General features: G+C 41.0%; 1 protein-coding gene across 3 annotated transcripts in view; it reads right to left on the bottom strand.

Moving 5' to 3' along the window:
• Positions 1 to 3,699: 3,699 nt before the first annotated feature.
• UPRT (uracil phosphoribosyltransferase homolog) overlaps positions 3,700 to 13,190 on the bottom strand; it is a 125,500-nt gene continuing 116,009 nt past the window's right edge. For 2 of the 3 annotated variants that reach the window (XR_515197.5, XR_016228399.1), the window contains exon 8: positions 3,700 to 4,009. Coding sequence is in view for 1 of the 3 variants with exons in the window: in XM_089324856.1 (XP_089180982.1) it covers positions 3,990 to 4,009 (20 nt within the window). In the remaining 2 variants the exon portion in view is untranslated. The remainder of the gene's footprint in view (positions 4,010 to 13,190) is intronic. The other variant, XM_089324856.1, reaches the window with a different exon arrangement.

Raw genomic sequence — 13,190 nt, 5'->3', positions numbered from 1 at the left:
GCAGTGCACCAGCAGTAGCGCGCCAGCCATGACAGCCATTGGAGGGTGAACCAATGGCAAAAGGAAGACCTTTCTCTGTCTCTCTCTCTCACTATCCACTCTGCCTGTCAAAAAAGAGAGAGAGAGAGAGAGAGAAAAGAACGTAGTAGCCTGCTTGCTCCTGAAATATTTGAAGAGACCCTCATTAAGTTAAGACCCAAATAAAGGTTCCTTCAACGATGTGCCATTTACACAAAAAGTTCTTTTCAGTAATAATGGAGAAAGCCCCCCAATTAGCCAACCAGGAAAGCCAAAATCATTGAAATACAGAGCATTGAAAGCTGAAGTTTGGAACAGTCAATGTTGACTGACAAAATAATAATGGAGAACTTGAATCACTTAGGAGAGGCTTAATCCATAGAGTTCAGGCTTACTGCAGAACCAAAAACATGTGTTCTATTCTAGTTAAGCTTATAAAAACAAGTTCTTTACCCTTGGTAAAGATCTCAAATACTTCTGCTGAAAAGCCTATTTCATTTATTCCAATGCATCAGCTATAAACAGTTTGAATTGATATCACAAGCAACATAAAAACATTCATACTATACTAGAATTAAAAGACAAGTAAGTTCTCTCTGGATTAAAAAAAAAGATAAAAGAATAAATCTTTATAGAAGAATATTATTTAAGTAAAGATTACTGAAGAAATTTAAAATAGATATTTAAGAGGAAACTTTAATATATAGAGATAAATAAAGGTGTACTAGTTTGCACAGTGCTTCACACAGGGACACAGAAACATATTGACATGCACTTTCTTCCTGTTATAAGCAACAAATTTTTTCAAATGTAATTTTATCACCATATGCAATGACGTTGAAATCCTAGTCAGTTTCTCTTGGAAGACTGAAATATTCATGCTCTCACAGAAGCATAATGTTTCAGTGGTTAGACTGCCAACTGTAGAGAAGTGGAAAGATCTTGATAGCAAGAAGTACGTTTTAAGCAAACCTTTCTTTAAAAAAAAGATTTATTTATTTATTTGAAAGGCTGAGTAACAGAAAGAGGGAGAGGGAGAGGGAGAGGGAGAGAGAGAGAGAGAGAGAGAGAGAGAGAGCTTCTATATTCTGGCTCACTCTCCAAATGGACACAATGGCAGGGCTGGGCCAGGCCACAGCCAGGAGCCTGAAACTCCACCCAGGTCTCCCACATGGATTCTGGGGCCCAAGAACTTGGACCATCTTCAGCTGCTCTCCCAGGCACATTAGCAGGGAGCTGGATTAGACATGGAGCAGCTGGGACACAAACTGGTGCTCCAATATGGTATGCCTGCATCACAGGCGGCAGCTTAGTTTGTGCGCCACAAAGCTAGCCCTGAAAACTTTTTAAAAGCAAGTATTTGAATGTGTTTATTGTTTTTTTATAGATTTATTTATTTTATTTGAAAGTCAGTTACACAGAGAGAGAAGGAGAAGCGGACAGATAGAGAGGTCTTCCGTCTGCTGGTTCACTCCCCCATTGGCCACAATGGCTGGAGCTGCAAGGATCTGAAACTAGGAGCTTCTTCCAGGTCTCCCACGCAGGTGCAGGAGCCCAAGGGCTTGGGTCATCCACCACTGATTTCCCAGGCCACAGCAGAGAGCTGGATAAGAAGTGGAGCAGCCGGGGCTCGAACCGGCGCCCCTATGGGATGCCAGCACTGCAGGCAGCAGCTTCACCAGCTATGCCAGAACGCTGGCCCCGTGTTTATTGTTTTGAAGGAAATTTTCCTCAGAAACCTAAAGTGAAGTACTCAAATCAATCTTGCAAATTAGTGCAGTCTCAGACCAAGAGCTGGACAATGTCGGCAAACTCTAATTTAAATCTGGCTACAAAATAAATAAATCTGGCTACAGCATGTAAGAATTGCAATGGAAATAAAACTATTTACAGGGAAAGCAAAAGTTTAGCTATAGGAACATTAAAGAATGTAGGTTGCCAATTAGTAAAAAATTGTCATTAGGTTACACTTACCAACCTACTATCATCCTGTACATCAATATTTAACTCATGTCAGTGTTATTTTTAGTGATACTGACATTGGTTTTTAAATGTCAGAAATGGGCTTTTAAAGAGAATTTTCTATTATAAGCATTATGCTCATTTTCCCTCTCAAATCCCTTGACATTTATTGGATCTTGGAAGCTGCATGCATACAGTTTTAATAGCTCTTTTTTTATTATTATATGAGAGGGAGAGACAGAGACAGAGAGCTCCCAACTGCTAGTTCACTCCCCAAATGTCCAGGACTGAGGCTGGGCCAGGGGAAACCAGAAGCCAGGAACCCCATCCAGGACAATTAGAAAACACTTATTAGAGTAATGAGCTTCAGAGGGACCCAACACAAATGCAAATCTGTAGTTCCTTCTGAGTCATAAAGAATCTGTATAGCAGACCTACCAGGTGTTGTGAGGGCCCTGTGAGATGGAAAAAAGTAAGGGGAAACACTGGGGACATCAGCAAAGGGGAGATAGGAAAAGGTACATTTTAAACCCTTTTTCATTTTCTAGATAATTTTCAATTTATTTCAAATGTTTTTTTTTAAGATTTATTTATTTGAAAGACAGAGTTACAGAGAGAGGTAGAGACAGTGAGAGAGGTCTTCCATCCGCTGGTTCACTCCCCAGATGGTCAAAACAGAAACCAGGAACCAGGAGCTTCTTCTGGGTCTCCCACGTGGGTGCAGGGTCCCAAGGACTGGGGCCATCTTCTACTGCTTTCCCAGGCCATAACAGAGAGCTGGATTGGAAGAGGAGCAGCTGGGACTTGAACCAGCACCCATATGGGATGCCGGTGCTTCAGGCCAGGGCTTTAACCTGCTGCGCCACAGCACCGGCTCGTCAAACGTATTTTCAATCTATAAAAGTTGCAACTTTGTTGAGGGTAAATTAATTTATCTCATCTATGTCTATTGTATTAGCTGAGTGACCCAGAGACAACTTCAGATTTGCATTTCTATCATTGCCTTGGTCTGATTCTCTTAACAGTAACAACTGGAGCACCTATTTCTAAACGGTTTGTAAATACCTTCATTTGTCATGGACTTATGAAATTTCCCATTTTTTTATTTATCAGAAAGTTTAAGTCAACTTCAGTTCAGCCAAAGTCATCAGAAACAACTTTGCATCCATGTGACTGCTTTTTAAAACTTATCATTTGATGTTTTTACCCTTGAACTTTTTGGAGTACCCTTATATATGCACCCAACATTGGAATACCTAAAATATATAAAGCAAACATTAACAGATCTGAAGAGAAAGAAAGCATTATGATAATAGGGAACATCAGTATCCCACTTTGGACACGGATAGATCACCCATTGTAAGGATGATATTCAGTAAGAGAACATTAAACTTAAACTAAACATTAGACCAAATGGAACTCACAGGTTTATATGGAACATTTCCTCCAATCAGAGCAGAACACACTTCTCAAGAGCACACAGAATGTTTTCCAGAGTAGATAATATTTTAGACCTCAGAATAAGCTTCAACAATTTTTTAAATTGAATGGCTTTTTTATATTTAACAGTTTTTTAACATTTTGCTGTATTCACTTCATATGTAAATATTATATACATGTACGTACAATTTTTCTTGAAAGCAATATCATGTAATCTGAGATTCATTAAAATGGTCATAAAGTGAGGGAAAAAGGGTATATTATTAAGCAGAGGGTATATAACTGTATTCTTTTTAAAAAATTTATTTACTTATTTGAAAGAATTACAGACAGAAAGGGAGAGACACAGAGAGAGCAATCTGGTTCACTCCTCAACTGCCAGCGCTGGGCCAGGCTGAAGCCAGGAGTCAGGAGCTTCATCCAGGTTTCCCGCATGGGCACAGGGGCTCAAGAACTCGGGGCCATTTTCCAATGCTTTTCCCAGGTCATTAGCAGGGATCTTGGTTGGAAGTAGAGCGGCCGGGACAGGAACTGGCGCCATATGGGATGCTGGCATCAACAGGTGGTGGCTAAGCCGGCCTCCATGTAACTTTTCAGTGAAATAAACAGTACAGTTGATAAATTTTAAAGTGTTTACATTACACGGAATCTTTCTAGTACTACCCAATCTAGCTTTTAAATCTATTTCTTCATGATAATTCTCACTGTTGTAAGTTGCCATCCTTGTTAGCACTATTGAAAAACAATAAAAGTGGAATAGTAAGAAGGGAGGAAGAGAGGCACCATGCTGGAACTTATTTGAGGAGGGCTTAAATACTATTTTGGTCATAACATCTCTTTCAGAATATGAAAAAAACAACAGCTATGGACCCTCTCTACATAAAAAAATATATGCATGTGCATGCATACACACACACATGCACATACAATTTCACAGGGTTTCAAGAGACTCTGAAATATAGTCTAAACCATAATTAAAAATTCCTACCTTAAATTGTGCCAGTCTTTATAGAATCATCAAATCAAATAAATGTCCCTGTATATGACTCTATGCTACATTATTAAACTTGGTTACAAGTTACCAGTTAACAAGTTACCAGTAACGCAAATTACTGTTTATTATATTTCCAGAATTTGTTATTTCCATAATACTCCAGCCCATTACCTGAGACTTTGGAGCAGTTGGATGAGCAGCGCATGGTCGTTGCTAAGGATATCAGAGAGAAGGGCTATGTACACAGCAGGTACTATATAAAGTCTTCTCTTCAGACAACAGGGGACCAAATGTTTTGCATCAAATTAAAAGAGTCTTAACATGACAGCTCTTGGAATATTTAACTCATGTCAGTGTTATTTTTAGTGATACTGACATTGGTTTTTAAATGTCAGAAATGGCTTTTAAAGAGAATGTTCTATTATAAGCATTATGCTCATTTCCCCTTTTAAACTCCTTGTCATTTATTGGGTTTTGGAACTTGCATGCCTAAAGTTTTAATGGCTTATTTATTTATTTAAGACAGACAAACAGAGAAATTCCACCTGCTGGTTCACTTGCTAAATGCCCCCCAACAACTGAGGCTGGGTCAGACAGAAGCCAGGATCTAGGAATTCAGTCTAGGTCTTCTATTTAGGAGGCAGAGATCCAACTATTTGAGCCATCACGTGCTGCCTCCCAGGTTGTACATTAGCAAGAAGTTAGAATCAGCAGTGGAATCAGGACTCAAAGTGATATGGGGTGTGGGCTTCTTAACCGGGATATTAACCATCAGGTCAAACGACTCTTTTTTTTTTTTTTTTTTTTTTTTTTTTGACAGGCAGAGTGGACAGTGAGAGAGAGAGACAGAGAGAAAGGTCTTCCTTTGCCATTCGTTTACCCTCCAATGGCCGCCACGGCCGGCGCGCTGCGGCCGGTGCACCGCGCTGCTCCGAAGGCAGGAGCCAGGTGCTTATCCTGGTCTCCTGTGGGATGCAGGGCCCAAGGACTTGGGCCATCCTCCACTGCACTCCCTGGCCATAGCAGAGAGCTGGCCTGGAAGAGGGGCAACCGGGACAGAATCCGGTGCCCCGACCGGGACTAGAACCCGGTGTGCTCGCGCCGCCAGGCGGAGGATTAGCCTAGTTAGCCGCGGCGCCGGCCTGTCAAATGACTCTTAATAGCTCTTTTGAAAAATGCTTATTTATTCCCCTACATTTGAAAAATAGAGCAAGAGTGCACATGCACAAGAGATCTTCAATCTGCTGGTTCACTCCTCAAATGTCCACAACAGCCAAGGCTCAACTAGGCTGAAGTCAGGAGCCTGGCACTCCATCTAGGTCTCTCATGTGGGTGGCAGAGACTCAAGTACTTGAGCCACCATTTGCTGTCTCTTAGATGCTTTAGCAAGGAGCTGGATCAGAAGTGGAACTGCTTGCTGCTAACTAGCACTCAGGTATGAGATGTGGGCAACACAAATGGCAGCTTAACCCATGGTGCCACAACATTGGTTCTTAAAAGCTTTTATTGTGTATGAATTACTACTAACTACATGGCTGTGTTTCTCACAGTGTGGACCCTAAGGAACTACCCAAAAGAAGCAGAAGACACAATCTCTGGATCTCATACAGGGCCCGAAAGAGTTCATTTTCCTACAGCCAGAGTGGAAAAACCTGGTAATTCGTAGACCATGGGCTAGAATATGCATAAGGGTTTCATGTAGTAAGCATCAGGAAAAATTATTCCTAGAAAGTGGTCTGGGGGCTGATGCCATGGCGTAGCAGGTAAAGCTGCCGCCTGCAGTGCCGGCATCCCATATGGACACCAGTTCGAGTCCTGGCTGCTCCACTTCCGATCCAGCTCTCTGCTATGGCCTGGGAAAGCAGTAAAAGCTGGCCCAAGTGTTTGGGCCCCTGCACCTGTGTGGGAGACGCTGAGGCTCCTGGCTCTTTGCTTCGGCTCAGCGGAGCTCCAGCCGTTGCGGACATCTAGGGAGTGAACTGGCGGATGGAAGACCTCTCTCTCTCTTTCTCTCTTTCTCTCTCTCTCTCTCTCTCTCTGTCTGCCTCTGCCTCTGCCTCTCTGTAACTCTGCCTTTCAAATAAATAAATAAATAAATCTTTTTAAAAAGTGGTCTGAACCTGCCTACCGAAGTTTAAAAACAAAACTTTTAAGAATCAAATTGTTTTCAAGTAAATTCACTATATTCCCAAACTCAAGAATATTAATGACACCCAAACTATCTAGCCCCCAAAATGGTGAAATTCACATCTGGCATCCTACAAAAAGTTACTAGGAATTCAAAGGAGCAGTAAAATACAATTTAAAAATCTATCAATAAAATCAGACTCAGAAATGACAGATAACAGAATTTGTAGAAAAAAATATTAAAACAGTTACTATATATTCCATATGTTCAAGAAGGTAGAAGAAAATATAAACATGTTAAGGAGAAATATAAAGGATAAAGATAATGAAATCCTAAAATTATAATTTTATATTTATTTATAATAATAAATTCTAAAAATATAATCAAGATAATGAAATTCCAAAAATTCCTGAGGCAGGCATTTGGTGTGGCAGTTAAGACACTAGTTGGGATACCTGCATCCCATATTGGAGAACCTGGGTCAAGTCCTGGCTCTGCTCCTGAACCCAGCTTCCTGCTAATGCATCCCCTGGGAGGAGCAGTGATGACTCAAGTCAGTCAGGTCCCTGCCATCCATGTAGGAGGCCTAGAGTGAGTTCCTTGGCCCTGGACATTTAGGGAGTGAACCAGTAGATGGTAGCTTGCTAGCTCACTCTCCCTCCCACCCTCTCTCCTTCCCTTACTCTGTATGTGTCTGCCTCTCAAATAATTTTTAACACTCTTTAAAAATGACAAAGATGAAAAATATACTGGGTGGTATTAACATGATTAGACATTGCAGTGTAGTGATTAGTGAACTTGATCATATATCAAATTTAGATAGTTTTAAAACTGTGTAAAATTAAATAGAAAAAGAACAGTGAGCTAGGGGGCCTCCTCAAGGAGCTTAATATAAGTTTAATTGTAGTCCTCAAGGGGAGAGAGTAGAAAAACATTTTGAAGAAATAATGGTCAAAGGAGATCAATTACAGAATGGTGGTATGGAGCCGGTGCTGTGACGCAGTGGGTAAAGCTGCTGCCTGCAGTGCCCGCATCCCATATGGGTGCCGGTTCAAGTCCTGGCTGCTCCACTTCCATACTGTTCTCTGCTGTGGCCTGGGAAAGCAGGGGAGGATGACCCAAGTCCTTGGGCCTCTGCACCCACATGGGAGACCTGGAAGAAACTCCTGGCTCCTGACTTGGGATCGGCTGGCTCTCTCTCTCTCTCTTTCTCTCTCTCTCTGCCTCTCTGTAGCTCTGCCTTTCAAATAAATAAATAAATAAATCTTTAAAACAATGGTGGTATGAGGAGCTCCAAAGAAACTCTTCCCAGAAAAAAAAGAAACATAATTATTGAAAATTATTTTTAAAACGACCATTTTAAATCTCTGAAAATGGTCCCAAAAGCATACAGCAAATGAAGAAACAATGATTCAAGGAAATCTCAATCTCACTATAAACAATGAGAATCTGTAGCATTCGAAGCACAGCCTTCTCTCATTTTCAGCACCCATGAACACCCCTCCACACACACACACACACACACACACATGCACTAGATTAGTATGATTCAAGCTATACCCTAGGGGGGGTTGCAGCCAGAAACATGAGGAACCCTCTTCCCCCTAGTTACCAATGAAGGCTCTGGTATCTATCCTGGAGTAGGAGGCCACCAACATTGCTCACCCCATCCCAGTTCCATGTGGTAGAAGGTCTATCCTAGGCATCTGTCTTTTGAGACTCCTCATCCTCTAGCACACAACCATGAGACAGAAGTTCTATCTGAGCTAAATCAGGCTGAGAATACTAAGGTTCCAATCACCTTCAAACAAGCTTGCTTAGGGCCAGCGCTGTGGAGTAGCCGGGCTGAGCTGCAACTTGCAGCACCAACATCCCATATGAATGGCCTGATGGAGTCCTGGCTGCTCCAGTTTTGAGGCAGCCCCCTGCTAATGTGCCTGGGGAAGCAGAGGTATATGGCTTAAGTGCTTGGGTTCCTGCACACATGTAGGAGACCCAGATGAAGCTCCTGGCTCCTGGCTTTGCTCTGGCCCAGCCCTGGCTATTACAGCCATTTGGGGAAGTAAACCAGTAAATGGAAGACTTTTCTCTCTCTGCTTCTGCCAGCAAATAAACAACACAATTTTAAAATAAGCTGAGGACTAAAGAATTCCCCAAAGATATACAAATGTACAATAAGCATATGGAAACATGCATAAATCATTAGTCATCAGGGAAATCTAAATCAAAACCACAATGAGATAACACCTCATACACACAGAAAAATTATAATATACATATAAAAATCCCAGGATATTATAAATATTAGCAAGGATGTTGCAAAAATTGGAATGCTCAAATATTACTGTTAGAAATACAAAATGATGCAACTCCTGTGGAAAATAGTGGCCATTCCTCAAAAAGTTAAATACAGAATTCTCATATGATCCAGAGAGTCCACTCCAAAAGAATTGAAAACAGAAACTCAGATACTTTATACCAGTGCTCATTGCAGACTTTCTTCTTTACAATAGTCAAAAGATAGAAACAGTACAAGTGTCAATCAACAAATGGATACACAAAATGTGGTAAATACAATGAAATATCATTCAGCCATAGAAGAATGAAATTCTGATGTATGCTACAATATGGATGAACCTTATGAAGCTAAGTGAAATAAGCCAGACACAACAAGGACATATGTTATATAATTTCACTTATATGAAATATACAGACTACGCAAATTCATAGACATAGGTAGGTAAGAGATAACCAGGACCTGGGAGAGGAAAGAATGGAGAATTATTGCATAATGGTTACAGAGTTCCAGTTTGGGGTAGAAAAAGTTGTGGTTTTTCTTTTTAAAGATTTATTGAAGCCGGCACTGTGGCATAGTGAGTGAGGCCACCGCCTGTGGTGCCAGCATCCCATATGGGCGCTGGTTCGAGTCCCCACTGCTCCACTTCCAATCCAGCTCTCTGCTATGGCCTGGGAAAGCAGTAGAAGATGGCCCAAGTCCTTGGGCCCCTGCCTCCTTGTGGAAAGACCTGGAAGAAGCTCCTGCCTCCTGGCTCTTGGCTTCGGATCTGCACAGCTCCGGCCATTGCAGCCAATTGGAGAGTGAACCACCAGATGGAAGACCTCTCTCTCTCTCTCTCATTTATTTGAAAGGCAGAGTTCCAGAGAGAGAGAGAATGGGGGAGAGAAAGAATTCTTCCTTTTTTTTTTTTTTTTGACAGGCAGAGTGGACAGTGAGAGAGAGAGACAGAAAGAAAGGTCTTCCTTTTTCCGTTGGTTCACCTCCCAATAGCTGCTGCGGCCGGCGCACCACGCTGATCCGAAGCCAGGAGCCAGGTGATTCCTCCTGGTCTCCCATGGGGTGCAGGGCCCAAGGACTTGGGCCATCCTCCATTGCACACCTGGGTCACAGCAGAGAGCTGGACTGGAAGAAGAGCAACCGGAACGAGAACCCAGTGTACCAGCGCCGCAGGCAGAGGATTAGCCTGTTGAGCTGCAGCGCCGGCCAAGAAAGAATTCTTCCATCAGCGGGTTCACCCCCTATTTGGCCTCAACAGCTGGGTCTGGGCCAAGCTGAATCCAGGAGCCAGGAGCCAGGAGCCAGGAGCCAAGCACTTCATCTAGGTCTCCTATATGGGTGGCCAGGACCCAGGCATTTGGGTCATCTTCTGCTGCTTTCCCAGGCACATTTGCAGAGAGCTGGATTGGAAGTGGAGGAGCTAGGACTCAAACCAGTGCCCATATGGGATGCCAGTGCTGCAAGAGGCAGCTTTACCCACTGCACCACAGTGCTGACCACAGGGTGGAAAAAATTGGGGAAACAGATAATAATGATGGTTGCACAACATTGTAAATGCAATTAATGGCACTGAATTGTACAATTAAAAATTTAAAATGACGAATTGTATGTGTGCATATTTTACCACAAAAATTAAAACTTTTCCTTGGCAAACAAAAGTGAGAGAATATGATGTTGATAAAAACTGCCTGTATAAGCAATGGAATATTATTCAGCTATAAAAAAAGATAAAATTCTATCATTTTCATCAAAATGGTTGGAACTGGGGGACATCATGTTGAGTGAAATATTGTGGACTCAGAAAGACAAGTATGGCCGGCACCGCGGCTCACTAGGCTAATCCTTTGCCTGCGGCACCAGCACCCCGGGGTTCTAGTCCCGGTTGCTCCTCTTCCAGTCCAGCTCTCTGCTGTGGCCCGGGAGTGCAGTGGAGGATGGCCCAAGTGCTTGGGCCCTGCACCCCATGGGAGACCAGGAGAAGCACCTGGCTCCTGGCTTCGGATCAGCGCAGTGCACCGGCTGTAGCAGCCATTTGGGGGGTAAACCAACGGCAAAGGAAGACCTTTCTCTCTGTCTCTCTGTCTCTCACTGTCTAACTCTGCCTGTCAAAAAAAAAAAAAAAAAAGACAAGTACTGCATATTCTCCTTTATATGTGGGAGTTAAAAAAAATCAAAAAACAAAAAAAGAAATATTGGTGTGTATCAGTTTTCCCATAAATACAGCATTTTATCAATCTTTGTTTTAAACCTTTGTCAATCAAATTAAGAATTATACACCACTACAGTTTTAATGATTTGTAACTATTTTAAAATTTAATTTATATGAGTGAAGTTGAACATCTTTTCATTTGATTATTCAATATAGCCTTTGCCTATTTCCCTACTAAAATATGGCCTTTTTACTTTTTTAAAGATTTATTTATTTATTTGAAAGAATTACAGAGAGACAAAAGGACACAGAGAAAGAGAGACTGTCCATCTGCTGATTCACTCCCCAAATAGCTGCAATGCTTAGGGTTATGCCAGGTCTAAGCCAGGAGCTTCTTCCAGGTCTCCAATGTGGATGACAGGGGCTCAAGCACTTGGGCCATCTTTCACTGCTTTCCCCGGTGAGTTAGCAGAAGGCTGGATTGGAAGTGGAGAAGCAGGGACTCAAACCGGCGCCTATATGGGATGCTGGCACTGCAGGCCGCAGCTTAAACCACTGCACCACGGTGCTGATCCCTATTTTTACTTTTTATTTGTTGAATTCTATTTGGTGGAGGATTAAGCCTTTAAGTATAATGTAAATTAAAGATGTTATCTCAGGGACTGACAAATAATAATTTCATACAATTATATAATTTGTATAAAATTATGCAATTTTACACAAATAATGTTTATTGTTATGCAACTATAAGCATATAACTACAATTATAATTTATAACATAATTCTAAATGAATTTATACATGAATATTTCTTTCCTTAGCTGATTTAAAAAGTCATCATACAAAACAGCACATATAACATATAGAAATATTTGGCAATAACAGCACAAAGGAGGTTGTAGGGAGTAAAATCAGTCAGTAAGGAAATGATGTTGAATCATTCATGTAGATGAAACAATGGAAAAACAAAGAAACAATAAAAAGGTTAATATAACAAATTCTGTAAGCATATGTATTTATTCTTAGGTTCTTTGAAAGACATGAAAGTTATGTTAAGTAATAATTGTAATATATTGTTAGATGTTTAACATATATAGACAACATATGGCATAATACCAGAACAAAGAGGAGGAAGAGGAAATAAAGTTATAAGGTAGTAAAGTTCCTTTTTAAAAAAAAAAAAATTTATTTATTTATTTGAAAGGCAGAGAGAGAGAGAGAGAGAGATCTTCCATCCACTGGTTCACTCCCCAAATGGTTTCAACGGCCGGAGCTGGGCCAGTCCAAAGCCTGGAGCTTCTTCCAGGTCTCCCTCATGGGTGCAGGGGCCCACGGACTTGGGCCATCCTCTACTGCTTTCCCAAGCGATAACAGAGAGCTGGCTGGGAAGTGGAGCAGCCAGGACTTGAACCAGCGCCCATATGGGATGCCAGCACTGCAGGGGGTAGCTTTACCCACTACACCACAGTGCTGGCCCCAGTAGTAAAGTTTCTGAATATCATTGTAATTAAGTTAGCAGGAATCTATGATATTGTGATATAACAGGGCATGTACACTTAGTTGGTCTCTGCCCCTAGTTTCTGGTGCAGGGCTCCTAAAATCTTTGTTCACAATTGTATACTCGTGCCAAGAACAGTTTTTGGTATATGGAAGGTACTTAATAAATGTTGAATGAACTGATTTACCAGGATTTTATTTAACATGAATAAAATCCATGTTGGACAAGAGTAAATTTTAAACATAATATTCCTTTATTTTTATTATATTGGTAATTAGGTGATTTAATGGGCATATTTGTGCAGTAACTTTTATAAGAAATAATGGTTATTAAAATAAGAAGTATTTTTGATGAACTAGAAGGAACAGTTAAGAGATTTGAGTTCCTAATTTGAGCTCTGCATAACGTATGGACTTGAACAAGTCATTTCACTTTTAAAGATATGTTTCCTCATTTGATTAATGAATAATTCTCTTCCTACCTCATGAAGATTTGACATTAAAATTAGATGATATAAAAATAATTGTAGACTATACCATCTTGTATGTTTAAGTGTAGAATTTGGTATGTTTTCTAATACTTAGGGAATTTATAGTGCCTTTCAATTCAATTGGTTGCTTCTTTTTACAAAATATCATGCAAAGAGCAACTACAAGAAAACTGGAATGACTATACTATCATCAGTCAAAATACATTTTAAACAAAA

Source organism: Oryctolagus cuniculus, chromosome X, assembly GCF_051225735.1.
Source record: "Oryctolagus cuniculus isolate XC-2025 breed Fujian yellow rabbit chromosome X, ASM5122573v1, whole genome shotgun sequence".
Taxonomy (NCBI): Eukaryota; Metazoa; Chordata; class Mammalia; order Lagomorpha; family Leporidae; genus Oryctolagus; species Oryctolagus cuniculus.
The sequence above is the reverse complement of the archived record's forward strand: the minus strand, read 5'-3'. Positions and strand labels throughout refer to the sequence as shown.